This window comes from Aspergillus karnatakaensis, assembly GCF_047715665.1.
Source record: "Aspergillus karnatakaensis strain CBS 102800 unplaced genomic scaffold BJY04scaffold_55, whole genome shotgun sequence".
NCBI lineage: Eukaryota > Fungi > Ascomycota > Eurotiomycetes > Eurotiales > Aspergillaceae > Aspergillus > Aspergillus karnatakaensis.
Window position 1 is genome coordinate 203474 of NW_027395767.1, and position 25151 is coordinate 228624.

The following is a 25151-nucleotide window of genomic DNA, read 5'->3' on the forward strand; positions in this document are numbered from 1 at the left end:
AAGCGAACCGCAATCTAGAAACCGAGAGACAGCTCAGAACCCAAGCACAAGCCAATACTCGAAAGCTTCAAGGCTCTCTAGACTCTGCGAATAAAGAGATTGACGACTTGCACCGTCAGCTCATGCTACTGCACAAGATCGTGGAGCCCGAGGCTGATCATTCCGCCGATTCGTGGGAGAAGATCCAGCCTGACCTTACCAAGAAGATTGATCTCGCACAACTGGTGGAGACATTACAAAGCCAACTACAGGTATCTGGGGAGAAACATAGTCGATCAGAAAGTCAACTTGCTGAAATGCGGCGTCGACATGGAGAGGAGATGAAGGAGCTTGATGCCCGTTACTCCTCGTCAAAACGCGCATTGCTAGAGGAGATTGATTTGAACCAAGTCGCTGGAACTCGCACACCTAATCATCTCCGGAAAGACTCTGACGGTGCGATTGCGAAGAAGTTTGGCACCCCGACAACGCCCAATCGCCGATTGAACCTAAATGACTCTTCGAACGACTCGGCACGATCCGACAAAACTGTAGACACCGTCGGTTATCAGAAGCGCATGGATATGGCTGCTGAGATCGAAGAGCTCCAGAACAAACTTCAGATGAGCGAAATGCAGAACAAGCATCTCCAGAGCAGGCTCGAGCGCTCTGTTGCTCCACAAGACATTTGGCAGGATGACAGCCCTTCAGTAAGGCGAATGCAGTTGCTAGAGCGAGAGAATGGCCGCCTTCACGACCAGCTCGACGACTCCGCCAAGAAAGTGTCGGCCCTTGAGAAAAGTATCCACTCTGGCGAGCTGTCACTGAGGGATGTTCAGGCCAAGTCCCACGAAGAGCTTTACGACCTCATCAACTCTCAAGAGCAGTCAAGAAGGTCGTTGCTTCGTGTCCATAATGAAACCGTTGCCGAGATTACAGACGCTAAAACGCAGTTCGAGAAGCTGAAGCGAGCAAACGCTACCCTTGAGGTTGAACTTCGGGATGCATGCTCAGAAGCCCAGGAGCTACAGGTAGCAAGGGAGCAGGATGCTGTCAGCAGGAACCAACTTCTTCAAGAATTCTCTGATTTGCAGATCCGCCTAGACGCCGAGTCCTCCAAGTCAGCGGACCTGGCGGCCAGCCTGAGCTTGTACAAGAGTCGTGCGGATGAGTACTTCAGCAAGCTAGAGCAAGCAGAAATCACGCTGCTTAAAGCATCTCGTGCTGAGCAGTTTGCCAAGGCGCAAGCCAAGGAGACGGAGGATAACTGTGCGCAGGTCATAGCCGAGCGCAAGGAAATGGAGGCCATCATTGACGATCTACAGCGTCAAACGCAGTCTTTTGAGGCTCGGATGGAGGACCAAGCAGCCGAACTGCAGGGCGCGTTGCAAGCCAAGCAACGCCTGCAGAACGAGCTGGAGGATTACAGGAATCAGCGTGCCATTGATATCGAGGACAAGGAGACTTCAATGGAGCAGACAAGGCAGAAATACCAGCGCGAGATCACCACTCTCAACAACGAGCTTGAGATCGAACGTGAAAGAGTTCTTAATGTTCGCGGGGAGAGCTCTCGCCTCCGAGAAGAGCTCGAAGATCTTCGCAGCAAATGGGACAACGAGGTCTTGAACAGCTCAACCTGGGCTAAAGAAAAATCGCGCATGGAGATGATGCTACAGGATGTCACGACGTCTCGCGACGAAGCGGTTGGTGCTCATAATGAAGCTCAATCGAGGGTTGTATCTCTACTCTCGCAAGTCAGGAGTCTCCGGACTTCAGTCGATGACGTGACTGCTGAAAGAGATATGCTCCACAAGGAGAAGAAGATGCTGGAGGCTCGGTTAACGGAGGCCGGAGAGCGGTTGGAGGACCTCGCCAAGGGTGAAAGCCCGTCGATGCGTAACGCTGCCAGCATGGATCGTGAGCTCTTAGAGCTCAAGTCGCAGCTTGCTCAGCAGGAAGACGTCTCTCTTGCAGCTGTCGGTAAGATGAGGCGGGCTGAAGCTCTTGCGGTCGAGATGCAGAAGGAGGTCACCGCTGAGAGGGAGGCCAGCGCACAGCTTCACAAAGACAAGGCTGCTCTCGAGAAGCAGCTGAAGGAGTCTCAGCTACGGTGCGTCGATTTGGAGACGAAGAGCTACTCCTCAGGTAGCCAGGATATTCGATTCCTCCACAAGAGAATCAAAGAGGTATGAACTTTTTATCCCCAACTTTATTTGTCTCTATGCTAACATGATCTCGAACAGCTGGAAACCCACCTCGAAGAGCAAGAAGCAAAGAACAGCTCAGAGCAACGTTCTCTCCGAAACGTCGACCGCACCGTCAAAGACCTGCAATCCCAAATCGAGCGCCGCGAGAAGATGAACGCGCAACTTGAGGAAGACGTGAACCGAGGTCGCGAGAAGGTTGAGCGCCTTCTCAAGAACATCGACGAACTCCAGCAAAGCGAGTCAGAGGCCCAGCTCCAATCGCGCCGCGCAGAGCGCGAGCTGCGAGAAGAGCGCGAAAAGTGCCTAAGGCTCGAGCGCGAGCTCAACGGGTGGAAAGCTCTCAGGGTCGAACGTGGAAGCAGTGCCATTGGAAGGCCCCACGTCACCTTTAGCGACACTGGAAGCCGGAAGGGTAGCGGTGCCTATACCACCGGTGACCTGCCGCAGCGGATGCCTAGCAATACCAAGGGTTTCTTGTGAGGGATCTCAAAATGAGTCTCTTACAACCACCAACCCGCATGAACCATTATGAGTATAATACATATCAGCCTGCGTCTTCATGAAGTTTTGCTCTATTTTGGAGCTGGAGCGTTTTGTTTATTTGATTCTTTTTGTTTCATTTTATGTGATAACGTATTTTGGCTGCTTCTGATGAGTTGGAGCGGTTCAATGGATGAGAGCCATGACTTTTGTGGTTATTGACGGATTGATGGATATTCTGTTGTATTGGATGTGGCGTATACCAGATAGCATGTTTCAATTTACTTTGCATTTTTCCTGGATGCCTTCGAGATATATATTGTTAGCCCGGCGACTATGAGATAGCCCCGCCCGCAGGACTTGCGCTGACATCATCCGTCAAATATCAAATTCGAAAATTACTTATAGATATGCTCATTTGGGATTGGAACCTACTGTAGTAGTAGCTCTGGCTCTCTTCTTTTTTTTAATCCCTCTCATCATTATCGCTTTCTGTCATGCCCTAACTTTCAAATTGAAAGAAGATCGTAGCCGCGCGTCAAGGATTAGCGCTCGCTTGTGGGGTCACGTTGACCCACCTGAGCTTAGATCAAGTTCAACTCACTTGGGCCGACCAAAGTCGGGCTTCCTCAATCAACACCCATTTCACACAAGGAATCTCACTCAATTGCAGTTCCTTGCAATCACCGTCAAGATGGTAAGTCGATACCTTCCAAAACAGCCCAAGCCCAACCTATCCCGCTCCATTTCCCCTCCAAAGCGCACCGCAGAATCTTCCCTCTCAAAAAAAAAAGACATCAAAACCAGCAAACGAACCCCCAAACTAACAATGAAACCCGCAGGCTCGAAACAGCGAAAAAGCCCAGTCCATGCTCTTCCGCTTCCGCGCGCAACAAGCCGCCGACCTTGGAATCATCGACATCGGGCGCACGCGCCGGCCAAAAGCAATCACCACCGTCGACTCCATCCCAGCCTGCGAAAAATGGCGCGGGCAAGTCCTGAAGGAAATCTCGCGCAAGGTGTCCCGGATTCAAGAATCGAGCCTCTCGGACCCGCAGATCCGCGACCTCAATGATGAGATCAATAAGCTGATGCGCGAGAAGTGGGCGTGGGAAATGCAGATTCGGAATATGGGTGGGCCGAACTATATGCGTGGCTCGGGCCGTGTTTATGATGATGAGGGGAGGGAGATTCCGGGGGGTGGCAAGGGGTATCGCTATTTTGGGCGTGCGAGGGAGTTACCCGGTGTTAAGGAGATGCTGGAGGCTGCGATGAGGAGGGGGAGGCCGGCGGAGGAGGATGATGCGGGTGCCGGGATTGGGAGGGGAGGGGATATCGCGACGAAGAAGGTGGATGCGAATTATTTTGGGTATGGGCTTGATGAGGAGGATGGGACGTTGTTGGCGTATGAGGCTGAGAGGGAGAGGGAGGCGGTTGAGAAGATGCTGAAGAAGGCGGAGGAGGAGGAAGATGTTGAGGATGGGTGGGAGCCGCTGCCCGGGGATGCTGGGGATGGGGTAGAGTGGCGGTTGCCGACGTTGGAGGAGGTGCAGGAGGAGCTTGTCGATAGGCGGAGGAGGCGTCTTTTGGAGAAGATCTCATGATGATTTGCTGAGGTGCATTTTCTTTATCGGTTGGGAGTTTGTTCATTTTACTCGGCTTAGCTCGGTGCATATCATATTGAATACACATAATGACTTTTTCTTCGTCAGTTTGGCTTCTATCATGGGTATATTCTATGAGTATATATGTACAAGAAGGCTATTTCTTTCCATCTGCGGATTCTACTGCGTTGCTCCGCTTGGACAATTTGTCTGCTTTCAGAGCCTGCGTCATGCTGATGCTGGCTTCAGTCTCTAACCCAAGCTCCCGACGACGCTCTTCTGCTTCTAGGTCATCAAGGATGAATTTGCCAAGATCACCAGCACGCCATTTTTGAATGAAATGCAGCGCAGCAAGATCAATGTTGGGAATGCCACCCTTAGCGAGAAGGCCCGTCCCGCGGGCAAAGGTTTCCAACAGCGGCATGATCTCGTTGGTTGCTGGTGACCAGCGCTGATACACGTTCGCGTCATTCAGGTTGATATGGTATAACAGGTAATCTGCTAATGTGACGGGAGAGATTACTGAATCCTTGACGCAGCCACAGAGCGCAAGCTTCAACATGTTTTCAGCGTCTGCCACATAAGGCACAAAAACTCCGGGGGTATCCAGAACATAGACATGGGAGCCACTCTCCCTCTCAATGACTTTGACCGGTGTTCCTATCTTCCTCGTGATACCCGGCTGACCTCCAGTCTGGACTGCTTTAGCCTTTCCAACACCGTGATTGCGCAGGTTGTTAATCAGGGTCGACTTTCCCACGTTGGGCATTCCGACGATCATAACACGGCAGCCGACAAGTCTATCAGGCCCTGCCGCGTCGTTGCGCAGATGCTTGAGTATCGAGTTCACATCTTGGCGAGAAGACGAACTGACAAAGAATACGCTGCTATTCCGATCAAAGGCTCGAATTTTCTTCTCGGTCTGCAAGATAAAGACATGAGTATATAATAGTAGAATATCCGTGTAACTCTTTTGAATTCTGTCTACTTACAGCCTTTTGTACAGGACCCTTCTCGGCTCCTAGATCCCTCTTTGTATAAACGATGAGTCGCCTGGTCTTGCCGAGTGCTTCCTCGAACATGGGGTTTACAGAAGAGAGGGGAACTCTTGAGTCGCGACATTCAACAACATAGTCGATCGATGAAAGCATATTCTTCATCTTGTTCAGCCCGGCCCTATGATGGCCGAGAAAGTAGGACCGCGGTAGTGAGGCATGATTGGGAAACACCTGGCGCGGTATAAACGTAGCCGCCATGGTTGGGAGGCTTTGAGATCAGCTGAAAGGAAGTGTCGCAGAGGACCAAATGAATGCTCCTCTTTTGGGCATCATCTATCGCAGCCTGCGAGTGTGAATATATTCCAGATTGATCGATTGCGACACCATAAAATCCGGCATGCTTTTGTCCGGTCTTTCTCCGCGCAGGATTCGGCGGTAGCCAAGGCGGTGTGTCTTACTTCCTTATCGGGAACTAGACGTTCTACTAATTATCTTTCTCTCTTTCTTTCTCTCTTCTCAGTCAAATTGCGTGGACGGCTTATGTCTGATATCGGAGACTGTTCCAAGACCTATGGCTTGGATACTGAATCCTTGAATGGGTACACGTGCTGAAAACACCACCAACCAGTGGATATGCCTAGACTATTCTGACCCGGAAGCCATCGCTTGGGCACTCCGGAGTAGAGTCATAGACATCAATTGTCCAGCCCAGCCTTCAATCCTCCTGCGTCTCACTTTCTGTATATAGCTTCTATTTTGTACCCAATATTCATATGCCGTTTGTCGCTTCTGCGCCCCCGGAACAGCTTCAGAGTTTACGTCACCCGCAGCCAAGAGAAGAGAAGCCCCTCCTCGGCTTCTAGATTCTCTGCTCTTGATCCAATACCTACTACCTCTCTCCTTCAATTAACCACAATCCAGCATATTCTACTTTAGCACTCACCAAATAATGACACCGCCCAGCCCAACATGTCTCTGATATCCGCGTTTCGCCCGCGTTCAACTCGCACTTCATCCACTGCATCCGGTCCGGAGGCAAGACAACGACGAGGTCGAAAGCCCAGTGTTGTCCACGAGGATGACCAGGAAACCGAGAGAGATGATGCGCACTCTATCATAACTCCTTCAAAACATACCCCGAAAGCGGTGCGAGCCTTGAGGGGCTCAGTGGCGTCTGGAGGTCCCTTACGTCCGTTCCGCCTGATCAAACAAGATATCCTGAACTTTCGCCGTCGCTATGTATCGGACTGGACCATCTTCAATCAATTGGTCTTTGCAAGCGCGGTCTATGTCTTCTTTACGAATCTTCTCCCTGGGATTACATTCGCTAGCGATCTATACAACCTTACGGGCAAGACTTATGGCGCAATTGAGGTCGTGTTTAGCACTGGGCTATGTGGTGTGATCTTTTCGTTGTAAGTTACTCCTGTATACCTGGAACTATAAATCTGTGATTCTGACAAGCATCGCATCAGGTTCTCTATCCAGCCGTTGACAATACTCGGAGTAACTGGTCCCTTTGCCGTTCTGGCCGAGAACCTGTTTGAACTATGCACCAACGACTTCAATGTCCCGTTTCTGCCATTCATGGCTTGGTCGCTCATCCACGCAGCCTGGTTGCACTATGTGCTTGCTATCATCAATGCCCATGACTGGACCATGCGTTATGTGACGACTTTCACCACTGAAATCTTCTCCCTGTTGAACAGTATCATTTACTTCCACAAAGCTATCCAAGAGCTGGAGAGAGCTCACCGGAGCCTCTCTTTTGCAGCATTTCTATACGCAATAATCGGTGCTGTAGGGACAATGCTGCTCGCCATCTTTTTGTCTACTGCAGAAAGCTGGAAACCCTTATTCCACCGACATATCCGCACAGGCTTGGCCGAGTATGCCGCGGCAATATCCATCATCCTCTTCATCGGACTACCGCACGTCGGCGAACTCGCGCACCTAGACAAAATGACCCTACCCATCAGCGAGTCATTCCGACCAACCTCGCCGGACCGAACTGGATTCATAGTAGAGTTCTGGGAACTCCCAGTCAATTGGGTCTTCGCCGCCATCATCCCGGGCATCATCATCACCGTGCTCTTCTTCTTCGACCACGAAGTAAGCTCCATAATCTGCACAATCGACCGATATGGCACGCGAAAGCCCGGTGGATTCGCCTGGGACATCGTCCTCCTCGGCACGACAACAGCCCTCTGTGGCATCCTGGGCATTCCTCCCGCCAACGGCCTCCTCCCCCAAGCACCTCTGCATTCCGAATCCCTAATGCACTCAGAAAAAGAACAACGCACCATCGTCGTAGACGGCGAAGAAAAAATCGAAATATACGAAGTTAAGCGCGTATATGAACAGCGCTGGTCAGCATTTCTCCACGCCGGCACTATCCTCTGCTTCGTCAGCCCGCCGTTCATGAAAGTCCTCGGCTTAACGCCAACTAGTGTTCTCGCGGGCTTATTCCTGTTTATGGGCGAGCAGAGTCTAGCAGTGAAGTAAGTACATCCCATCCCACCTCCGCTGAATCCCAAACCATGCTTTCGTCATCCCATTCTAGATAAAAAAAAAAGCAACGCAATACTAACTCACAAAACTCAAAGCCCCATCCTCTACCGCTTCTTCTACCTCTTAACACCCCCCTCCGAACTTCCCCCCTTACCAGCATCCCTCGCAAAACCCAACCCTAACCCCAGTGATCCTCCTTCCAGCCCCTCCTACATCCCCGTACACATCTACACCGTCCTCCAAATAACCACAACAATAATAATCTTCATCGTAACCCTCACGCGCGCGGCGCCCGCCTTCCCGCTCCTAATCGTGGCTTTGGTTCCGTTCCGCCTTACGCTCATGAAGCGATGGTGGCCGAGAGAGGTGTTGAGGTTCGTGGATGCTTGGGCTTGTAAGGAGGGGACGCCGGAGGATGATGAGGATGCGGATGTCCAGGGGAAAGCGGATGAGGATGGGAGTGGTGTGCAGGGGCAGAGCCAGAGTGCGGAGTTGGAGGAGGGGGTTTTGGCTTCTGAGATGAAAAGTCAGGTGGGTAGTGGTGTTACTGATGTGCCGAGGGCTTATACGAGGGGTGGAGGTGGAGGTAGGAGTGGGAGTGTTAGTGGGAATGAGCTGGATTGGGTGGAGTTAGATGATATTCGACCGACTCGGGATGAGGAGTTGGGGCGGTGATACCGGAGATTGATTTTTCAAGGGGTATCTCACGATATAACCCCACCAGTTGGTAAAGCAATCGAGATTTAAGCAATCGAGATTTTATGAAACCTATGATGATATTGAGTATACTGGTACAAAGCAGGGGTATCATGCGGCCAATATATCGGGTATATAGTCCCAGGTTGCTAGAGAGGTAGGTAGACAATCTTGAACCGACCAAATGTCTGTGAAAGCTTCACGCCCTCCACCCCTGCACAAAGTCATGAAGACGATCAATAACAACACCAAAAATAGCATTGACACTATCGCCAATAAGCTGCTCAAAGTGCCTTATCGCCTCTTCCTCCGTCATCTCAAGATGGAATCTCTCTTTCACCTTGAGGACAGCCTTATCTGGCTCGACGCGGATATCTGGGATATTGGCGTCGACCATGAGACTGAACAGGTTGAGTATAAGGTTCGCGGACTTGCGCAGCGTCGTGTATGCCGTGAAGCAGTATTGCTTGAATTGGAGGTATAAGGGTGAAGTCGTTCCGCCCATACCTTCTACCATCTCCTTGCAGAGTTTCATCATTGGTGCAAATGGCTTGGGGTCTCGGCCGAGAATGAAGCCGAAGTCTGCATGAAAGAAGTGGCCGTCTGGAGCGAGGAGGAGGTTCTCAAGGTGGCGGTCGCCTACGCCAAGGAGGTATGTGATGACGCAGTAGCCTGCGCAGGATTTGATGTAGGTGTCCATTGTTTCTTTGCGGACGCCGAGAGGTTCGCTGTCATCGGGATTGTTGTCTTTGAGGTATGCGAGCACGCTTTTGTATTTTGCCGAGACGGCGGATAGTGATGTTGAGTTGATGAATTGCATGGCGCCTGCGGTGGCGTTGGTGGCTAGGATGCGGTAGGGAGTGAGTTTCAGGTCAAGGTTCTCCTTCTGCAGGAGGCGGTCCATGAGGATGATGATTTGAATGACAAGCTGGTCTTGGCGAAGGTCGTCGCCGACTTTGAAGAGGATAGGGTACTTGCGGCCTTCGGTTGTTTTGAGTGTAATATTTAGGGGTGACAGCGAGGATTTGAAGACGTTTGATTCCTCTGGGTAGCAGCCTGTAATCAAAATGTCGGGGTCTAGAGGTAGAGGTAAGGGAGGATCGAATTGGAGGAGCTCGTTCTTTGGGTCTTTGAGGAATTTCTTTAGCGTTTGGATCTTTTGAGGGCGTTGCTCTCGAGAGAAGCGGATATCCTTAGAGATCTTTGAGAGGACGGCGATAAATTCACCCTGGCGCAGCAGCGTCTTTCTGAATCCTGGATGCATTTGCTCCAACTCTGCCATGAAGTAATACTCCACTCGGGCAAAGAGCCGACGGTGAGATGAGAGTGTTCCTGGACCAGTATCGTCGCATTCGACCATGAGGTACCAGTGTAGATAGCTGCCCAGCTTGAAATTGTTGGCTGCGCGAGTGATAAGAAAGTTTGCCAGAGAAGAGTCATGGGCAGCAATTTCAGCATCGCCATGAATATTGTCTTCGTACTTCAGAGCCTGCACGAGTTGGAGGAGATATAGGAGTAGTTCGTCATCGTCCGCCTTGCGGAGGCGTTCAACAGCATATGAACGTACAGCAGCATTGTCAAATGTGGGACCGAGAAGCTCTAGAGCATCATCCACGTCGATGTCAGTCCATTTGGGTAGGATCTCAATCGCTTGTTGAGCTTCACCGACGTCACGCCAGTTGACCGACTTGACAAACTTGGTGAGAGCCTTTTTCTCTCGTGTTAAATAATACCTGAACCGCCACACAAGATCTTTTTCTTCGGCGGTAAGATCTTGAGTAGGCTCATAAGACATGATTGTGTTGAGATCGTCACGGATCTTAGGATTAGGTTTGAGGTCACGGTCCATGATTCCAGTCCGATGACTACGAATTAGCCTGCGATGTTTGTCTTCACAGGGGTTCCCTGTTTGACCGACTTCCGGGTCATAGATTCTGATAACCTCTTCTCCATCAGCACCTTCAATACCCGGACCGAAGCGGACCTCAGGCAGTGGTTTCAGAGCATTTGAGTTTCCAGTCGCATTTTGTGGATATGATGAGATAGGCGGCGGTGGGTATTCATGATCAGACCAAACTACGGGATGATCGAATCTTGGAAAGTCAATGTAGAGTATGAAGTTCTCGTCGTCAAGCCTTTCATCGTCGTCCTCCTCATCTTCGCCGGGATGTTGATCCTTGTTTGCCTTTAAGAGAAGCGCCCGCTTCCTCGCGGCTTCTTCAGCATTGAGCTTTAGCTTTTCCAACTGGCGAAAAACCAATTGGTCCATCCAGTCAATCCGAGGGATCTCGCCCATTTCATGCTTTTTTATCAAGACCTCCACTCTTTCCAATTCCAACTCCTCCGTAGAAGGACCTAACTGGTCGGGCCTACTGCTTTTTCGTCGTTTTGGTGGACTCGAGGGCGTGGTTGTTGCAGAGAAACCGTCTGCGGCTTTGTGTCGATGAACCTTGCACTTTTGCCTCCCAGTCTTCAACTTCCCTTCGTCGTCAAACAGCGGTATCGTCGTTCCTCCGAAAGGAATATAATGGCCGTCCGCGCCCTCGCCGCCAAAGGGCGATAGGTCCCATATTGTGATAGCGAGTTGGCATTTCAAAGGGGCGTCCTTGATCGACATAGGCAACTGCAGCCATTCATTCCAGGTTCTTGCAGCTTTGAATGCTTTATATGAGGTTTGCAAGGGAACCCCAAGAGGCTTGGACTCCGACCATAACTGCACTGTTGTAAAAAGATCGGATAGCGGGTTCTGGGTGGAGCCAATATGTCGGAGTTCTGGTTGTTTCAACAGCACTGAGAATGGTATCTGCTTTTGTTTCCCTTCTAATGAGCCACTACGTCCGTTAGCTTATCTGCCCAGGCACCGGATGATCTCAAGCATTGGGATAGTATGTAGTGGGGTAAGTGGTACATTTTGACATGTACAGGAAAGTCCACCTGGGTGGAAACCGCAAAGGTGAAGGCTTCCATGATCCCGGGGATTTTAGGAAAGGAAGATTATCGCATGATGGATAACTGAGATAGGTTGGTTAACGGGTAAGCCTGAGTTGGAGAGCTGGCTCCATCCCCGATTGGAGATGACGCGGGGAACCGATAGGATCACGTGACTTGTCGCAGACCGCGTCCAGACGCGGCATTTCCGTCGCCAATTTCCAGACCACAAAAAAAAGGGTGACGCTGTTAATCGTTATTCGAATTGTTTCCTTGCTTTCTGCGAGTAATGCTCTGATATCCAGATTGTTATCTTTTTTGCCCGTCTGTTATTTTGTGGGTTGCCTATAATTTGATCTCCTTTGTTCAGCCTGGTCCCTCCTCAACCCAGTCGCGCATCTTCCGTTTGTCAAAGAGACAGCCTTGCGAGCATGGCGCGCGCCCCGAGAGCCACACCAACCTCACCCCAGCGACGAACATCGGGTTCGCACTCAGATAAAGAAAATCTCGTTAATTCTACACACGGCAAACGACAAACCCAAGCCCAAAACATGTCTTCATCAAGAAACAGTGCGAAACGCCAGCGACTGGGTGACACAACTCCCAATTCTCAGGTGGGGAATACCTCGCAATCAAGGCGCCAGTCTACAAAAGACTTCTACGATCCCGATCAGGATGCAGCTGAAAGACGAAGGATACGCAAGGGACTGAGAGAAGTCAACCGAGACTTGACTGGTAATGCCCCGCTGCTTGTTGGTTCGAGCGAGTTTCTGATTCCGCGCAGATTCCAGGAACGAATATCTACAGCCGGGAAACGACGGTATTCTGAACGCCATCCACAAAGCGAATGAGCTATTCCAAGACGTCAAACAGACCTCGGACGCAACGATCGACTCGCGTCTTCTAGTCAACGCAGCGGACTTGTCATACAAGAAAGCTGCAGCGCTGGCCCTTGGCGACTCCGGCGCGGGCATCGATGTCGACGAATTTGTTTCGAAATGTATATCATTCATGCGCGCGGGGCCGGAAGATACAAGTGTCACTATCACCAGTACACAGCGGCGGCGCCCTCCCCGAAGAAGTCAGGCAGATATTGAGAACACCGATGACGACGATGATAACGGAGATGGAATGAACTGGGATTGGCTCGGTCGTTCTGCTTGTCTGCGACACAGCGCGCGACCTGCGGTTTCCGGGTTCCTTCTTGGACCATTATCGGTGATGAAGCGAAACCGTCAGATAACACAACGCAGAGCGAGAGAGCGTATTGATCCTTCGCAGGCAATCAGGCCACAAGAACTCCGAGAAGAAGACTTGGACAAACAGGAGACATCAAACCTGACGGCCATGTGCACCAGCATAAACAAGCTGCTGGGGATGACACGCGACAAAGCTGAAGCCTCTGCAACGAGGGTTTTGGAAGATTTGCAAGAAGAGCCGTCGGAAGAAACAGTGCAGGAAATCATGATGAAGCATCATATCGCGGACGACGGTGGCGTGCCGCTATTTCACTTTTGCATTAACCCTGAGTCTTTCGGCCAGTCTGTGGAGAATCTTTTCTACTTGAGTTTTCTTGTCAGGGACGGCACAGTCGGAATATCGACGGACAGCAGAGGCTTGCCGACATTGCGTACGGTCTTTCTTTTCACACCCAAGTTCTGGTCACTAACTATATTATGATAGATCCCTCGAAACCATTTGCGCCAAGCGAAGCGCAAAGAAGAGGCGTCCAGAAACACCAGTCCGTGTTCAGCCTCGATTTTGATACGTGGACCGACTTGATCGAGGCCTATAACATCGAGAAGAGTATTATTCCGAGCCGCCAAGAAGAACAACACAACACAGCGCAGGGGTGGTATAGCTAGTCGCGCCATGCTACGCACCAAAATGTTTCTTCCTCCTTTTACATGCTTTTGGTCTTTTCGGTGTCGAGGTGTTGGGGCAAGATATGGTAGACGGATATGATATACCCCCAGATGGAATGTGCTTTTCTTTGATAGTATTTCGACTACTCGTGCTTTACTTCGTGTCAATATTTATTCCTCATCTAAAATTGGCTATAACACTTGCATTAACAATCAATAACGGTCCTGACCCACTCGATAAGAATTTCCGGGTGCGGTGGAGGTGACACACCATGCCGTGACACATGCAGTTGACGTCAGCGAATCACCAAGACCATCTCAGGGTCCAGCCTACCACGGAGAATTGTCATCTTCCAGAATACCACAGACCTCTTTGTTTGTCATCTTTTCGATCTCAAGTAAGCTTGCATATAGCGAATCATCGGCGCCTCTGTTGTCTTCAACCGAGGCGATTGCGACAATCCGGCACCCTCAGACCGTCCCATTCTTTCTCGAGCGGGTATAAGTACCTACTCGAGTCCGAGCACCAAGTTTCACAAAGAGTCAATCGATTTTCGAGTCTCGATCAGTCAACTGCAAGTAACAGCGACCGAGAAAATATAACAGCCATGCCGGGTCAACTCTTCCCCTCGAACCCTGACGATGTTATGGTCATTCGAAATGTCACCTCCAATGTTATTACTATGAGCTTACCATTTGCGCGGTTTGGGCGCCTCAGGTTCGGTGGTCGAGGAACACTCGGTTAGTCGATTACCTCGCCCTGCGATCGATCTCTCACTGACTCAATCCACAGTACGAATGTCCTCTGGCTCGATAGCCGTGTTCTCTCCCGTCAACCTCACCCCCGCAGTTCAAGAGACCATCACCGGCTTGGGCGGGCGAGTCAAGTACATCGCCGCGCTAGATCTCGAGCACCATTTGCATCTGACAGCCTGGAAGAACGCTTTCCCCGACGCAGAGATCATTGCTCCAGAGGGTCTCTGGGAAAAGCGCCAATCCGTACCTGAATTCAAAGATACCCCTTTCAAGCACATTCTGCGGGAAGAAAACAAAGGCCGCGGGTGGCCGATTTCCGAAGAATTCGACCAAGAGTTCAACGTCGAGTACGTCTACGGCCACGGATCGAAGGAGGTGGTCTTCTTGCATAAACCGTCGCTTACGCTTATCGAGGCGGACTTGCTTTTTAATTTACCTGCGCGCGAGCAGTATTCGAAGACTGGGGAGAGCGCGACGGCTGGGATCTTGACTAAGATCATTAAGCCACTTCTGTCGACTGCTGCGCCGGCGACGTGGCAGAAGAGGTTCGTTTGGTATGCTCTGGCAAAGGACCGCGCGGCGTTTACAGAATCGATCAAGAGGATTGATAAGTGGGAGTTTAATCGCCTGATTCCTTGCCATGGGGATGTGGTTGAGAGCGGTGCCAAGGGGGTGTTCCGGACAGTGTTTGAGTGGTTTTTGTAGGCACGTTTGTCTTGCGGATGTGGTGTTCAGTCTGGCGCTGGTGAGATGGTGATAATGAGATGTGCCCTGTGATGAGGGTCAGTATGTACTAATAGTGTGTGTGTATACCCTGGCTTAGGGCTATAGCTAATTTGAATGTCAATTCCCACTTGTGCAGAATGAACTTTGTGATTCACAATATTGAGACCAACTGCTGTATTTGCAAGCTAGATCGACGATTTAGAGAACAGTTGGTGCAGGAAACCAGAGCTTCAGCCACAGATGTAAGTAGATGAATGAGCGGTGACCTCAACATCCTGGTATCGAATCGACAGGCAATGGGAGCTGTCAGCTGTCAGCAGACCCCGGAAACAAGAAGACGCTAAACAAGACAAGAGCTGGATAGCCCAACCGAAACGAAATAAACAATCCTGGTAATACCGAGCCTATTGGTTGGTGAAAACCATCGTCGCCAGCAAAACAAGCTGCCACAGCTTGGGTGACGTATCACCAACTCCCACCAGGCAGAAGAATTGAAACACACCACGCTGTCCAGTCAATCAGTTACCCAGAACAGGCTGGTGAACTTCGCCTCCCGAGACTTCCAGGCGTTGGGCAGAGTTGACGAGAACGCAGCAAACCAATCGGCTGCTGAGTGTCGACGTCATGGTTGTGATCCGATCACGTTCGCTCGACAAGGAGGTTATACCTGAGGTAAGGGGCATTTTCTGCTGAAGATGAAGACATCACCGGTGACGGTACTTCCTACCGAATATATAAGCCAGGTCAGCTCACACTTGACCTTCTGGATTCTTTAGATATTTAAGCTTCTGTCGTCTCCATACTTGGTCCAGCCTAAGGCACCGTCTGTCTCCCTTGTCAGCCCTGCGCTTTGAAGATCGCATCCACGAAGCCCACTCCTACTCCAGCTTTACTCCACCAACATGCCTGTCGTCTCGCGCTTGGTGTCTATTATTCTCCGCATTGCGGAGATCGCCTTTGGTGCGGTATGCAGCCCCTTCGATCCCTATACATCTACCCCGACTAACTCTCACAGGTCGTTGCCGGTATCGTCGGCTGGTTCCTTCATGAGTTCGGAGACATCGACTTCTGGCCTCGTCCGCGATGGATTTACTCCGAAGTGATAGCCGGTATATCCATATTGTTCGGGTTGATCTGGCTCATCCCGTTCTCCTCGGGATTCTTCATGTGGCCGCGTATGTCGCCGATCTTCATACCGTATAAAATGCATTTAGCTGACGTTCAATACAGTGGACCTGCTCATCTCGCTGGCCTGGTTCGCGGCCTTCGGTCTTCAGGTCGATGCTAACAACCGCCTGAACTGCGGTAGCATCTGGCGCTGGGGATCTATCACCGACGACTCTTACTGTGGTCGGTGGAAGGCGTCACAGGCATTCAGCTTCTTGTCAGCTATTGTCTGGATTGTCTCTGCGCTTGTGGTAAGTGCGATAGAGTTGCGGGCTTATTGGCTGGTATTGATCATCGCTTTAGGGCATTTGGTTCACCTTCCGTGTCCGCAGACATGTCAGCGACAGGCAGTAAGTTATGCGCGCAGCACAGAGAAACTAAGCTAATTACAAGAATAGCCACCGCCACTCTCGGGTCTAGATGATCTTCAGCATTATTGTGCCACTGTCAGAAACGCTCGTTATGTTGATAGTGGTTCCTATGTTGCGCTGTAGGCTACATACATAGCCTCTTGAAATATTCTGGGCTGCAAACGACCACACTGACGAGCCCAACGCCACTCCTTCGACGAATCTATTACCTGCAAATCGCTAATTTGCTAACCTGCACTACGATAATGACTCGATGATTTATGCTAGCCAATGATCCAATTCCGATACCCAGTTTTATCTGTGCTTCCGGTGGATGCCTTGACCATTTGTATTTCCAACTCCAAGCAGCAATAATACCCTAATACGTTCGAACATTTGCTTCTAAATTTCCATGTAAATAAATGCTGTCGTTGCTGTAGAGGTAGTTGCAACGCCGAAGTATAGAAAGATGACTAACGGTCTTGGTAAAACACCAAAGCCTCGACTTTTCTCCTCCAAGTCTCCACCACCCATGGAGCAATAACAATGCCATCGCACCGGTCTAGCTCCTCATCCTTTGAGAGACTTCCTCGGCAACCGGATGAATATTCCCTTAAATCTCAAGATGATTCCGATAATAGCCAAGCTCTAGAAAATGGCAGGGATAGCTTTGACCCCACGTCAGCCGACCGCGACCAGGACACAAATGAGCCTCTTCTTCCAACGTCAACCTATCATCCAAGACAGGAACCAAAGCGGTTCTCATGCACTGTTCCTGGGATCTTAGATTGGATGCGTGGTCCATCGCCGCCGCACAAGTACCGGATCACCCCCTGGCTAGCCCGATGGCAAACCGCACCGGGCCGACTCATTGATCGTTACTTTCCCAGCACAAAAGTCAAGTTCTGTCTGCTGCTGGCTTCTGTGCTACTTTGGGGGGTAATTTTCATTTCTGTGCTGCATTCTAGCGTGGCGAGCCAGGAAATCCCCGGTCATGGGAACCCCGTTAAGCTTTCGTGCTCTAGTAGACTTTGGTATGTTCCTGGATTTAGGCTCGGCAGCTTGAGCTAATATCTTTCAGGTCCAATGCAACCAATTGTGGTCTTGATGGAGACTACTGTCGCCCTTTTGATGGCGAGACGTTTGCGTTTCGCTGCCCTGCGGGTTGCTCGGGGTTCATTGTCCTCGAGCCGTACTTTGTAGGCCCGCAGGAGATCAATTACCAGCATCTTCTTATCGGCGGTGCCATGGATGCGGGCCAGCCTGATGCCATCTATCGAGGAGATTCGTCCATATGTCAAGCGGCAATGCATACGGGAATCCTCGATGATAGCAAGGGTGGCTGTGGCATCCTCCGGCGCACAGGCGAGCAGCCAAGTTTCCCGGCTGTTGATAGAAACGGCATCACGAGCGTCGGATTCGACTCTCACTTTCCTCTCTCTTTCACATTCGACAAGGAGTCATCGAAGGACGGCAGTCTCCAATGTCAAGACCTCCGCTGGCCGCTATTCACCTTCTCCGTCATTGTATCGACACTACTTTCCCTAGTGACCACCACAGCAGCAGCATTCTACTCCTCCATATTCTTCATCGTCTACTTCCAAGTTGCCCTCTCCTCCGACCCGCCCTACTCCCCAGACTACTACGAAATCGTCTCTACCGCCCTCGGCCGCTTCCTCCCCTGCGCGTTCGTCGGCTTCGCAATCTATTACTTCTGCATCCGCCACACCCTCTCCAACTTTGACGCCCACTGGGACAAAGCCATCCTCTGGCTCGGCCCCTGCTGGGTCGGCGCCCTGAACACCGACACCTTCGACAAAATCCCCATCTCCCGCCTCACCCCACACGACATCCAACAACAACCCGGCGCAATCCCAGCCCTCATCACCATAGTCGTAATCCTCATCACAATCGTCCTAACCCAAGCCCTCGCCTTTCGCAACGAAGGCCGCATGCCCCAAATGCTCGGCGTCTACGGCATCCTCGTCGCAGCCGTCCTCGTCCTCCTCTCCGTCCCAAACATGAACCTCCGCATCCACCACTACATCCTCGCCCTCCTCTTCCTCCCAGGAACAACAATGCAGACCCGCCCCTGCCTCGTCTACCAGGGCCTCCTAATGGGCCTCTTCATCAACGGCATCGCCCGCTGGGGGTTTGACTCCATCCTCCAAACCTCCGCCTCTCTCCTCGACGGCGCCCAACTCGGCTCTCTCCTCCCGGGAATCTCTACTTCCGTCATATCATCCGCGTCAGCAGACCTAATTTCATTCGCTTTCTCGTCTCTCTCTATCCCACCGCAGATGGACGGGCTAAGCGTGATAGTCAATGACGTAGAACGGTACCATGCGTTCCGCGCTGACGGAACGGCGGGGGAGAACGTTACGATCCCCGACTGGAATTGGACGAGGGTGGAGTCGAACGTGCCGGAGTATTTCCGGTTTGGGTTCGTGAGATTGAATGCGATGGGCGGGTTTTGGTATGAGGATTTTTCATCCCCGATTGTTTGGGATGCGCTGGGAGGGTGGAATGGTTCGATGGCTGGTGTTGAGAGTGGGGATTCCAAGTAGGAGATCTTTTCTGAAAGATATAGATTTGGCTCTATCTAGTCTAGATTGTGTGTGTATGTGTGTGATGTGTAGTCAATCTTGAATTTACCATCTTGGTTGTGGATGTGCCTGGAGTATTTCTTTCCTTTGGACATAACTCATAGGTATGCTTTTATATGATCTATGAAACACTGCTCTCGTCTTCAAGTACGCATCACAGCTTAGTTGGTATATTACCGAGATAACAAGTGACCGAAAACAAGCCATGATATGCCCACATAAAGTTATAACAACCCAGATAGAATCTAGAACACCCCCATGGAACTTCAAGGGTCATCCCAACCTGACCCAGTCCATAGTTATGCCATGCCATGCCACGACTTTCAGGAACCGGACCCGAAATGCCAATATTAGATACTTATTATACTATACTAATGTAACAAGTAGTTAGAGAAATCTACTCTACTTCCCATGATACTTCTTACACCCGACCTGAACAATCTCCTGCGCCCCACCATCCGTGATGACCAGCGCCGTCAGTTTCCCGCCCTTTACACACCCCGAATCCAATCCCTTCGTGTAGTCTTGGATATTGAGCCCGTTCTTTGAGTCGTGGCCGTAGATAACTGTTGTTACGATGTTGCGTGATTCGAGGGAGAGGGATTGGTGTTTGTTGAAGAGCTGGGATGCGTTAGTTTCTGCTTTTTCTGTCTTGACTGACTTGGAGGGGATTTATCAACTAAAGTGGTGATAAGAGGGAGTTCTACCTTCGTCCATTTCACACCCTTCTTCCTATCCGAACTAGGCACATGCGTCGGCAGATCGATGGTGTGCATGTTCATCACACTCCACGGATCCTGCTTGTCCAGCTCCACGCCCGGGACGATCCCTGCGTGTGCGACGACGACGCGGCCGATGTTCGGTACCTGCCCGATATCAAGGATGACAGGGAGTGCGTTTAGCCACTCGGCCTGCTCGGGGCTAAGGTCGCGCGCGAGCTGGCGCGATTTAGCGTCTTGCGGGTGCACGTAGTCAAAGGAATCGTCTGTGATGTTTGCGGCGATCATGTCCTGGCGCAGCGTGAGGACGCGGTCTTCGTGGTTGCCCCGGACAGAGGAGGCGTTGTAGGAGCGGGCTAGGTCGATGACGCCGAGGCTGTCGGGGCCTTTTTGGATCAGGTCGCCGGTGAAGATTAGGTGGTCGGTTTCAGGGTTGAAGTTGACCTTTTTGAGGAGCTTCTCCACTATATATCGTGTTAGGTTGACCAGCTGGTGATAGAAGTAGGGTGGAAACTCACACTCAGTCTTACACCCATGCACATCCCCAATAAAAACCAGCCTCCTCGAACTTCCCTCTCCCTCTTCCTCCTCCGGCGCTGCCGCAGCAGGTAGCAGCGCCTTATCAAGCTCCCTGAGTTGTACCATCCCCTCCAGATCCGGCAGCGCATTTGCCCCAAACCACCCGCCGACATGCGCCTTCTCCTTCGGATCCAACGAGCTCAGAATCGCCGAATTCTCCTTTAACCGCGGGAACAAAAAGTACTTCCAGCCGACAAAGCACACAACCACAAGACTAAGATAAACCACCACGTATCGTCGAAACCGGGGTGCCGTGACAATCGATTGTACCATCTGCACCCATCTTTTCGGAGACTCGGTCCGGTCTGACAGCAGGTTGAGTTTTGTGTATTGCGCGCCTTTGCTTTGCCATTTTTCTCGTGCGAAATCGAGAATTGGGCGTGTGAGGCGGGTGAATCGCGATGGAGGGGCGGGGGAGGAGGTTAGGTGGTAGAGGTCGTCGTCGGAGATTTCGGAGGTGAATTCGAGCGGTTCGCGCTCTCGGTCGTGTGCCATTCTGCGGGAGGGAGATTTAGGACTTGGTGGTTTCGTGAAACGCGAATGCAATCGCGAGGATATTTATGGATTAGTAGGATTGAGGTCCATTTGATGGAATGTGAATAATATTCCAATGAGAAAAAGGTCGAGGAGGCTAGGAGCAGAGATGGATTGAGAGGAAGGGAATGTGTCGTGTGCCTTGTGCCTTGATAAGAGCACCTGCACAGCCTTACAGTCTTGGCCCCCACTCCTGCTCCTACCCCGGGCGCCACTGAGGGATGAATAAGTATTTCGGATTCTCTGCTGTTACTATAGACTACCTACTTCTAGCTCTAGCTCACTTCGAGATCGTTCCAGCATAAGACCCCTCTGAACATCCACCGACCTCAACCGTACCTGTATACCCTTTGCCGTCTTCTCCATCTGATTCGCAGTCACCGTTTTATCATCGCCATACGCAGCCTCATTACCCAGATCATTCAGTCCGTGGAAAAGAACAGCAAGCAGCGAGGATTTCCACAGATGCAACCGCTGCCGTCTGTTAATGAGCATAGTCGCAAGCAGAAAAACAATAGCCAGCGCGATTAGGGCCGCAGGAAGAGAGAACCAACGCCAATTCACCGAGACATACACTTCCATGACATATGCGGTACCATCAACCGTGTGGCTGCTATTTGTTAGCCCTGCCTTCGTCAACGAGGCAGCAACGTTGGCCATGACTGTTTCAAGTCCTGCGCTGGCGATTCGGAGAGTGTTGCGGTATTCGATGGGAGTGCTGAAATCGGGTTCTGGCTCCCATTTAATAAGTTTCGGAAGTAGTACCACTTGGACATGTAGCCGTTGAAATATCCGCTGAGTGTGTAAGGCTGAATGGGGCAGAAGTGGAATTCGGATTCGGGGGCTGTCAGATTGATCTGCGCGAGAGTGGTGTTTGTAGACTTCCAGCATGCGGAACTGCTCCCGTTGAAACGCTCACCGAAGTCAGGCGGGGAAACGTTGATGGATGCAGTTCCGTTAATGATGGAGATTTGGTACGTCCGACTGCACGCGGAAAGGGCACATTGAGTGACCTTACCGATGTTGAAGACCTTGGTTAGATCGGAAAGCTGCGAGAGTCCGGTGGTCTTGTTGATTTGAGTGAGCTCTGCGTAGTTGACCACCACCTGGGGAGCCGTTACGCCGGTAGATGTTGTTGCATTGTCCAGCATACTCTCGTCCTTGAGATGAGTAGACCATGCTATTCGCTCGGGGATCGATTATAAGACTAGGACCTTTCGTAAGGGTGTCATTTCCCGAAAGGACCCTTTCGCTGATGACGTTGGAGAGGATGGTGATGTTGAATAAGCAGGTGTCAGGAGCACAGAGATTGATATAACAGGCTGTTTCAATCTGCTCTGGGTCATCAGGATCAGTGACATCGACCACGAACGGATCACATTCCAATCGAGTCTGGGCAGTCACGTCTTCGCATTGACTGCACACCCCCATAGACCGGAAAGGATCCCATCTGCAATTGCCCGAAAAGCATCTCAAATCGGGCTCGAATTGCTCCGAGTGCTCGGTCCAGATGCCATTGAGAATGATAGACGCGTCGGCTGCGCTCTCTTCGCCTTCTATCCCATTCCAGCCGCTTGACACAGAGGTTGCTAATGAGAATGCTTGTCTGGCAACCGCTTCGGCCGTCTCCGGATCCTCACGCACCTCCCGTGTCGGATAGGTTAGAATCTGCTGCATGAAGGGTTCGAACATCAGAGCTAGTATCGTCACAATTGCTCCCAGTGACACTAGTGACTGTCCCTTGTGCTGTAGAACCAGGAACAATGACCCAAGTGGACCTCGACTGGCGCTATCAAACAGTTGCATGCCATCTAGCCGTTTGCTTGTATCTTTATAAAACCAAAGCCACTTTAATTGCCCCATACACTCTCCGACGACATATATCAAGGATGACTTAGATGCGGTCGCAAGGATAAAATAATCGCATTGAGGGTGAAACCGTACGCGAGATTTGGTCGTCGTTTATCTTCAAATAGATTAAGAATACAGGCGATGGCAATAAAGCAGAGGAGACTAAACACTATGGCCAGAACTTCCCAAAGCCAAGTATTCAGCACCAGAGACGCCCAGGTCTGAAAAGTGTTTTCATGCTTCTGAGGTGGTTCTGGTGGCAAGGCTTCCGCTGCTATAGATTCCACTGCTGAGGAATCTGTGGCCAGGGTGGGAGAGAGAAGCTCATATTCGAAGGAGTGATCGCGAATCTCTAGAGTGATGGTTTCGTGTGACATCTTCAAGACCGTGTGAGTGGGTATGAAATGTAGGATGAAGATGCTGTGAGGTGGGGACAATGTCCCTTAAGAGTTGTAGAGACAAGGCTGAAAAACAATCAAAGCCTCAGCCTTGTCGGATTAAGGTAGAGGTGTGAGTGGTGAGTTGCTACCGGGATTGTATGAGTTGGAGGCGCTCGTTAGATATTTTTAGGACCGTAGATATCCCTATCTAGCAGCGTGTTACTTCTCCCTATTCACCCAGAGTGCTGTAACATTTGTATGTATGTTGCCTGAGTATCCTCGCTGCTGCCGCTGCAACCTTATAAGAAACATTGTCGAATTTGAGTTGTTGGTGGAATCAATTGATGGACTGGAAACTTCATACTCGCTAATTAGATTGATATTGAATCGCTCTGATAGCTTCCTCGCTAGATGAGAGTGAAGCTGCATTTGCGAGGGAGGCAGCCGGGATTTCCGCTATCTGAGTCTAACAAGCACAGGTGTCTGGTTTGACTTGCACCATGCGATGCTATGGGAAATTGCAACTTTTAAAACAGAAATATCGGTCCAGGTGCTCTGTACATACGGGAAGGAGTAGTCCGCACGGGAGGCAGTAGCTAAGACGAGGCTCTCAGGACCATGACGCTGGTAATTATTGCTACTACGAGCTGGCGGAGGTGGGGGTAGCCATCTACGACGACCTCGTGTGTAACTAGATGGTAGCACAGCTGGACTGGAGTGCTGTCGCTGTCTCCAGATCCAGTAGTCTGCACCAACCGCCATGAACAACGACGCTCGACTCCGCAGGAGTGTCGAGCCTGCTTATTCCCTGTTAATAGGACGGATGTGCATTCTATCTTCGCCTGCGGCCATCCTACTTTTTCTGTCTATGCATGAGCTCCAATGTTGGACAGTGCGGTTACCAAAGGATCATGATCTTGGATATATCCACATCTCCCTATAACGAAGACCAAAATGCCAGCTTCAGCTTATCTCCCAGCAAAGGCAACCAGAATCGCCCTGGCCATCCTATGTTTCTGGACCCTACTCATGATCCACACTTTACTATGGCCAACCCAGTCCGAACCAATCTTCACTTCTTACCCTTCGGACGACCTGTTACCCCCACAGCCAGAAGACAAACCCAGCCACGAACCCAACGCCTCTTCCATTCCACCCTCACAAAAATACGCCTTCGCAACTCTACTAACCGGCGAAGAAGACACCGACAACGTCGAAGCCCCCTACTTCACAGCTGTCCGAGTACTCGCCTATCAACTTCTCCACAGCCCTACCACCCGAAGCAAAGGGGACATCCCCTTCCTCGTGCTCGTTACAGCAGATATCTCTGACGAGCAGCGAATAATCCTCACGAACGACGGCGCAACTGTCGTTTCAGTCGAGGGTATTACGCGGGAATGGATCCATCCCAAGTGGGAGCGGTGGGGAGGGGTCCTTGCAAAGCTGAACGTGTGGAGGATGACTGATTATGAGAAGATTGCGTTTCTGGATGCAGACTCTATATTGTTCAGACCTATTGATGGGGTATTTGAGGATAGTGTTTCGGGGGTTCAGGAGACGATGCCGGAGATGCTGGGGCAGCCGAATGGACCGCAAGGAACAGAAGAAAAAGAAAGTGATGATGAACATGGCGAAGAAGATGAAGAGAAACTGGAAAAAGAAGAGGAAGAGCTAGACCTCCCACAGTTGTACCTAACAGCCGGCGTCCACGACCCCTGGGTCGAGCAAAACCTTCCCCCTTCTCCATCCCCAGGCCAGGACTTCTATGTGCGCGACCACTATATGAACGCGGGTTTCTTTGTCCTTGCGCCCTCGGAACAGATGTTCGGTTACTATCTCGCTCTTCTGGATAAGCCTGGCGTGTTTGACCCGAGTTACCCAGAGCAGAACCTCCTCAACTGCGCGCATAGGGTTGATGGCCGCATGCCCTGGCGGGATATTGGGCCGGGTTGGAATATGAAGGGTGTGAGGAGGGAGGACTATGCCAGCGGGCTAAGATCGATGCATCAGAAGTGGTGGGTTCCGGTGGGCGATGAGGTTTTGGATGGGTACGTTAGGGGGGTAGTTGGTGAGATGAGAGCCTTTCAAACTGGCGTTGACTAGGGGTCGTTAAGATTGATTTTGGCAAATTGGAGTACCTATTTGGTCCACGCATACCTCAAGTCGTTCCCCATGCATATTCAAGCCAGTTTTTCCCTGTGCAAAGACCCCCCGG

The 25151-nt window shown here is 51.1% G+C and overlaps 11 protein-coding genes across 11 annotated transcripts; 7 read left to right on the forward strand and 4 right to left on the reverse strand.

The window, feature by feature from the left end:
* Positions 1-529: 529 nt before the first annotated feature.
* On the forward strand, positions 530-3036 carry BJY04DRAFT_198170 (type II myosin). Its single transcript, XM_073712574.1, has 2 exons — positions 530-2165; positions 2223-3036. The coding sequence occupies exons 1-2, from the start codon at positions 558-560 to the stop codon at positions 2664-2666; spliced, it is 2052 nt and encodes a 683-aa protein (XP_073567331.1). The 5' UTR covers positions 530-557; the 3' UTR covers positions 2667-3036.
* A 324-nt stretch (positions 3037-3360) lies between these two features.
* Positions 3361-4270, forward strand: BJY04DRAFT_209936 (pre-mRNA-splicing factor ISY1; the record flags this gene model as incomplete). The annotated part of the gene is made up of 2 exons (XM_073714188.1): positions 3361-3363; positions 3509-4270. The coding sequence occupies 2 exons, from the start codon at positions 3361-3363 to the stop codon at positions 4268-4270; spliced, it is 765 nt and encodes a 254-aa protein (XP_073567332.1).
* A 112-nt stretch (positions 4271-4382) lies between these two features.
* Positions 4383-5632, reverse strand: BJY04DRAFT_198174 (putative GTPase MTG1). Its single transcript, XM_073712575.1, has 2 exons — positions 5263-5632; positions 4383-5192 (listed from the first exon to the last, which is right to left on the reverse strand). Exons 1-2 carry the CDS (start codon positions 5524-5526, stop codon positions 4428-4430), a joined length of 1029 nt encoding a protein of 342 aa, XP_073567333.1. The 5' UTR covers positions 5527-5632; the 3' UTR covers positions 4383-4427.
* Positions 5633-5773: 141 nt separating this feature from the next.
* BJY04DRAFT_198177 (HCO3 transporter family protein) lies at positions 5774-8548 on the forward strand. The gene is made up of 4 exons (XM_073712576.1): positions 5774-6683; positions 6744-7769; positions 7875-8394; positions 8458-8548. The coding sequence occupies exons 1-4, from the start codon at positions 6238-6240 to the stop codon at positions 8524-8526; spliced, it is 2061 nt and encodes a 686-aa protein (XP_073567334.1). The 5' UTR covers positions 5774-6237; the 3' UTR covers positions 8527-8548.
* Positions 8549-8674: 126 nt separating this feature from the next.
* Positions 8675-11442, reverse strand: BJY04DRAFT_222073 (phosphatidylinositol 3-kinase VPS34; the record flags this gene model as incomplete). The annotated part of the gene is made up of 2 exons (XM_073717289.1): positions 8675-11306; positions 11384-11442. The coding sequence occupies 2 exons, from the start codon at positions 11440-11442 to the stop codon at positions 8675-8677; spliced, it is 2691 nt and encodes an 896-aa protein (XP_073567335.1).
* Positions 11443-11834: 392 nt separating this feature from the next.
* BJY04DRAFT_209940 (Nse4 C-terminal-domain-containing protein) lies at positions 11835-14729 on the forward strand (the record flags this gene model as incomplete). The annotated part of the gene is made up of 4 exons (XM_073714189.1): positions 11835-12138; positions 12188-13033; positions 13087-13258; positions 14015-14729. The coding sequence occupies 4 exons, from the start codon at positions 11835-11837 to the stop codon at positions 14727-14729; spliced, it is 2037 nt and encodes a 678-aa protein (XP_073567336.1).
* Positions 14730-15543: 814 nt separating this feature from the next.
* BJY04DRAFT_128117 (MARVEL domain-containing protein) lies at positions 15544-16575 on the forward strand. The gene is made up of 5 exons (XM_073708440.1): positions 15544-15715; positions 15766-15925; positions 15981-16168; positions 16221-16264; positions 16316-16575. The coding sequence occupies exons 1-5, from the start codon at positions 15653-15655 to the stop codon at positions 16335-16337; spliced, it is 477 nt and encodes a 158-aa protein (XP_073567337.1). The 5' UTR covers positions 15544-15652; the 3' UTR covers positions 16338-16575.
* BJY04DRAFT_128129 (LCCL domain-containing protein) lies at positions 16360-18956 on the forward strand. Its single transcript, XM_073708441.1, has 2 exons — positions 16360-17301; positions 17349-18956. Exons 1-2 carry the CDS (start codon positions 16814-16816, stop codon positions 18832-18834), a joined length of 1974 nt encoding a protein of 657 aa, XP_073567338.1. The 5' UTR covers positions 16360-16813; the 3' UTR covers positions 18835-18956.
* On the reverse strand, positions 18922-20828 carry BJY04DRAFT_198211 (putative serine/threonine-protein phosphatase). The gene is made up of 3 exons (XM_073712577.1): positions 20111-20828; positions 19581-20056; positions 18922-19494 (listed from the first exon to the last, which is right to left on the reverse strand). Exons 1-3 carry the CDS (start codon positions 20664-20666, stop codon positions 19276-19278), a joined length of 1251 nt encoding a protein of 416 aa, XP_073567339.1. The 5' UTR covers positions 20667-20828; the 3' UTR covers positions 18922-19275.
* A 76-nt stretch (positions 20829-20904) lies between these two features.
* On the reverse strand, positions 20905-22933 carry BJY04DRAFT_222079 (uncharacterized protein; the record flags this gene model as incomplete). The annotated part of the gene is made up of 5 exons (XM_073717290.1): positions 20905-20919; positions 20973-21315; positions 21369-21865; positions 21951-22494; positions 22650-22933. 5 exons carry the CDS (start codon positions 22931-22933, stop codon positions 20905-20907), a joined length of 1683 nt encoding a protein of 560 aa, XP_073567340.1.
* A 957-nt stretch (positions 22934-23890) lies between these two features.
* BJY04DRAFT_222080 (putative glycosyl transferase family 8 family) lies at positions 23891-25039 on the forward strand (the record flags this gene model as incomplete). The annotated part of the gene is made up of 1 exon (XM_073717291.1): positions 23891-25039. One exon carries the CDS (start codon positions 23891-23893, stop codon positions 25037-25039), a length of 1149 nt encoding a protein of 382 aa, XP_073567341.1.
* Positions 25040-25151: the final 112 nt, after the last annotated feature.

Bases quoted from the DNA above. Each gene is read 5' to 3' on its own strand.
- BJY04DRAFT_198170 (XM_073712574.1), top strand. From the start codon at position 558: ATGGATATGGCTGCTGAGATCGAAGAGCTCCAGAACAAACTTCAGATG. The intron at 2,166-2,222 runs GTATGAACTTTT...GATCTCGAACAG, and splicing joins TCCACAAGAGAATCAAAGAG to CTGGAAACCCACCTCGAAGA.
- BJY04DRAFT_198174 (XM_073712575.1), bottom strand. From the start codon at position 5,526: ATGGCGGCTACGTTTATACCGCGCCAGGTGTTTCCCAATCATGCCTCA. The intron at 5,193-5,262 runs GTAAGTAGACAG...TTTATCTTGCAG, and splicing joins AGGGTCCTGTACAAAAGGCT to ACCGAGAAGAAAATTCGAGC.
- BJY04DRAFT_198177 (XM_073712576.1), top strand. From the start codon at position 6,238: ATGTCTCTGATATCCGCGTTTCGCCCGCGTTCAACTCGCACTTCATCC. The intron at 6,684-6,743 runs GTAAGTTACTCC...GCATCGCATCAG, and splicing joins TGTGGTGTGATCTTTTCGTT to GTTCTCTATCCAGCCGTTGA. The intron at 7,770-7,874 runs GTAAGTACATCC...CAAAACTCAAAG, and splicing joins GAGCAGAGTCTAGCAGTGAA to CCCCATCCTCTACCGCTTCT.
- BJY04DRAFT_128117 (XM_073708440.1), top strand. From the start codon at position 15,653: ATGCCTGTCGTCTCGCGCTTGGTGTCTATTATTCTCCGCATTGCGGAG. The intron at 15,716-15,765 runs GTATGCAGCCCC...TAACTCTCACAG, and splicing joins CGGAGATCGCCTTTGGTGCG to GTCGTTGCCGGTATCGTCGG. The intron at 15,926-15,980 runs GTATGTCGCCGA...CGTTCAATACAG, and splicing joins GGGATTCTTCATGTGGCCGC to TGGACCTGCTCATCTCGCTG.
- BJY04DRAFT_128129 (XM_073708441.1), top strand. From the start codon at position 16,814: ATGCCATCGCACCGGTCTAGCTCCTCATCCTTTGAGAGACTTCCTCGG. The intron at 17,302-17,348 runs GTATGTTCCTGG...AATATCTTTCAG, and splicing joins TCGTGCTCTAGTAGACTTTG to GTCCAATGCAACCAATTGTG.
- BJY04DRAFT_198211 (XM_073712577.1), bottom strand. From the start codon at position 20,666: ATGGCACACGACCGAGAGCGCGAACCGCTCGAATTCACCTCCGAAATC. The intron at 20,057-20,110 runs GTGAGTTTCCAC...CACGATATATAG, and splicing joins GCATGGGTGTAAGACTGAGT to TGGAGAAGCTCCTCAAAAAG. The intron at 19,495-19,580 runs GTAGAACTCCCT...AACGCATCCCAG, and splicing joins AGGGTGTGAAATGGACGAAG to CTCTTCAACAAACACCAATC.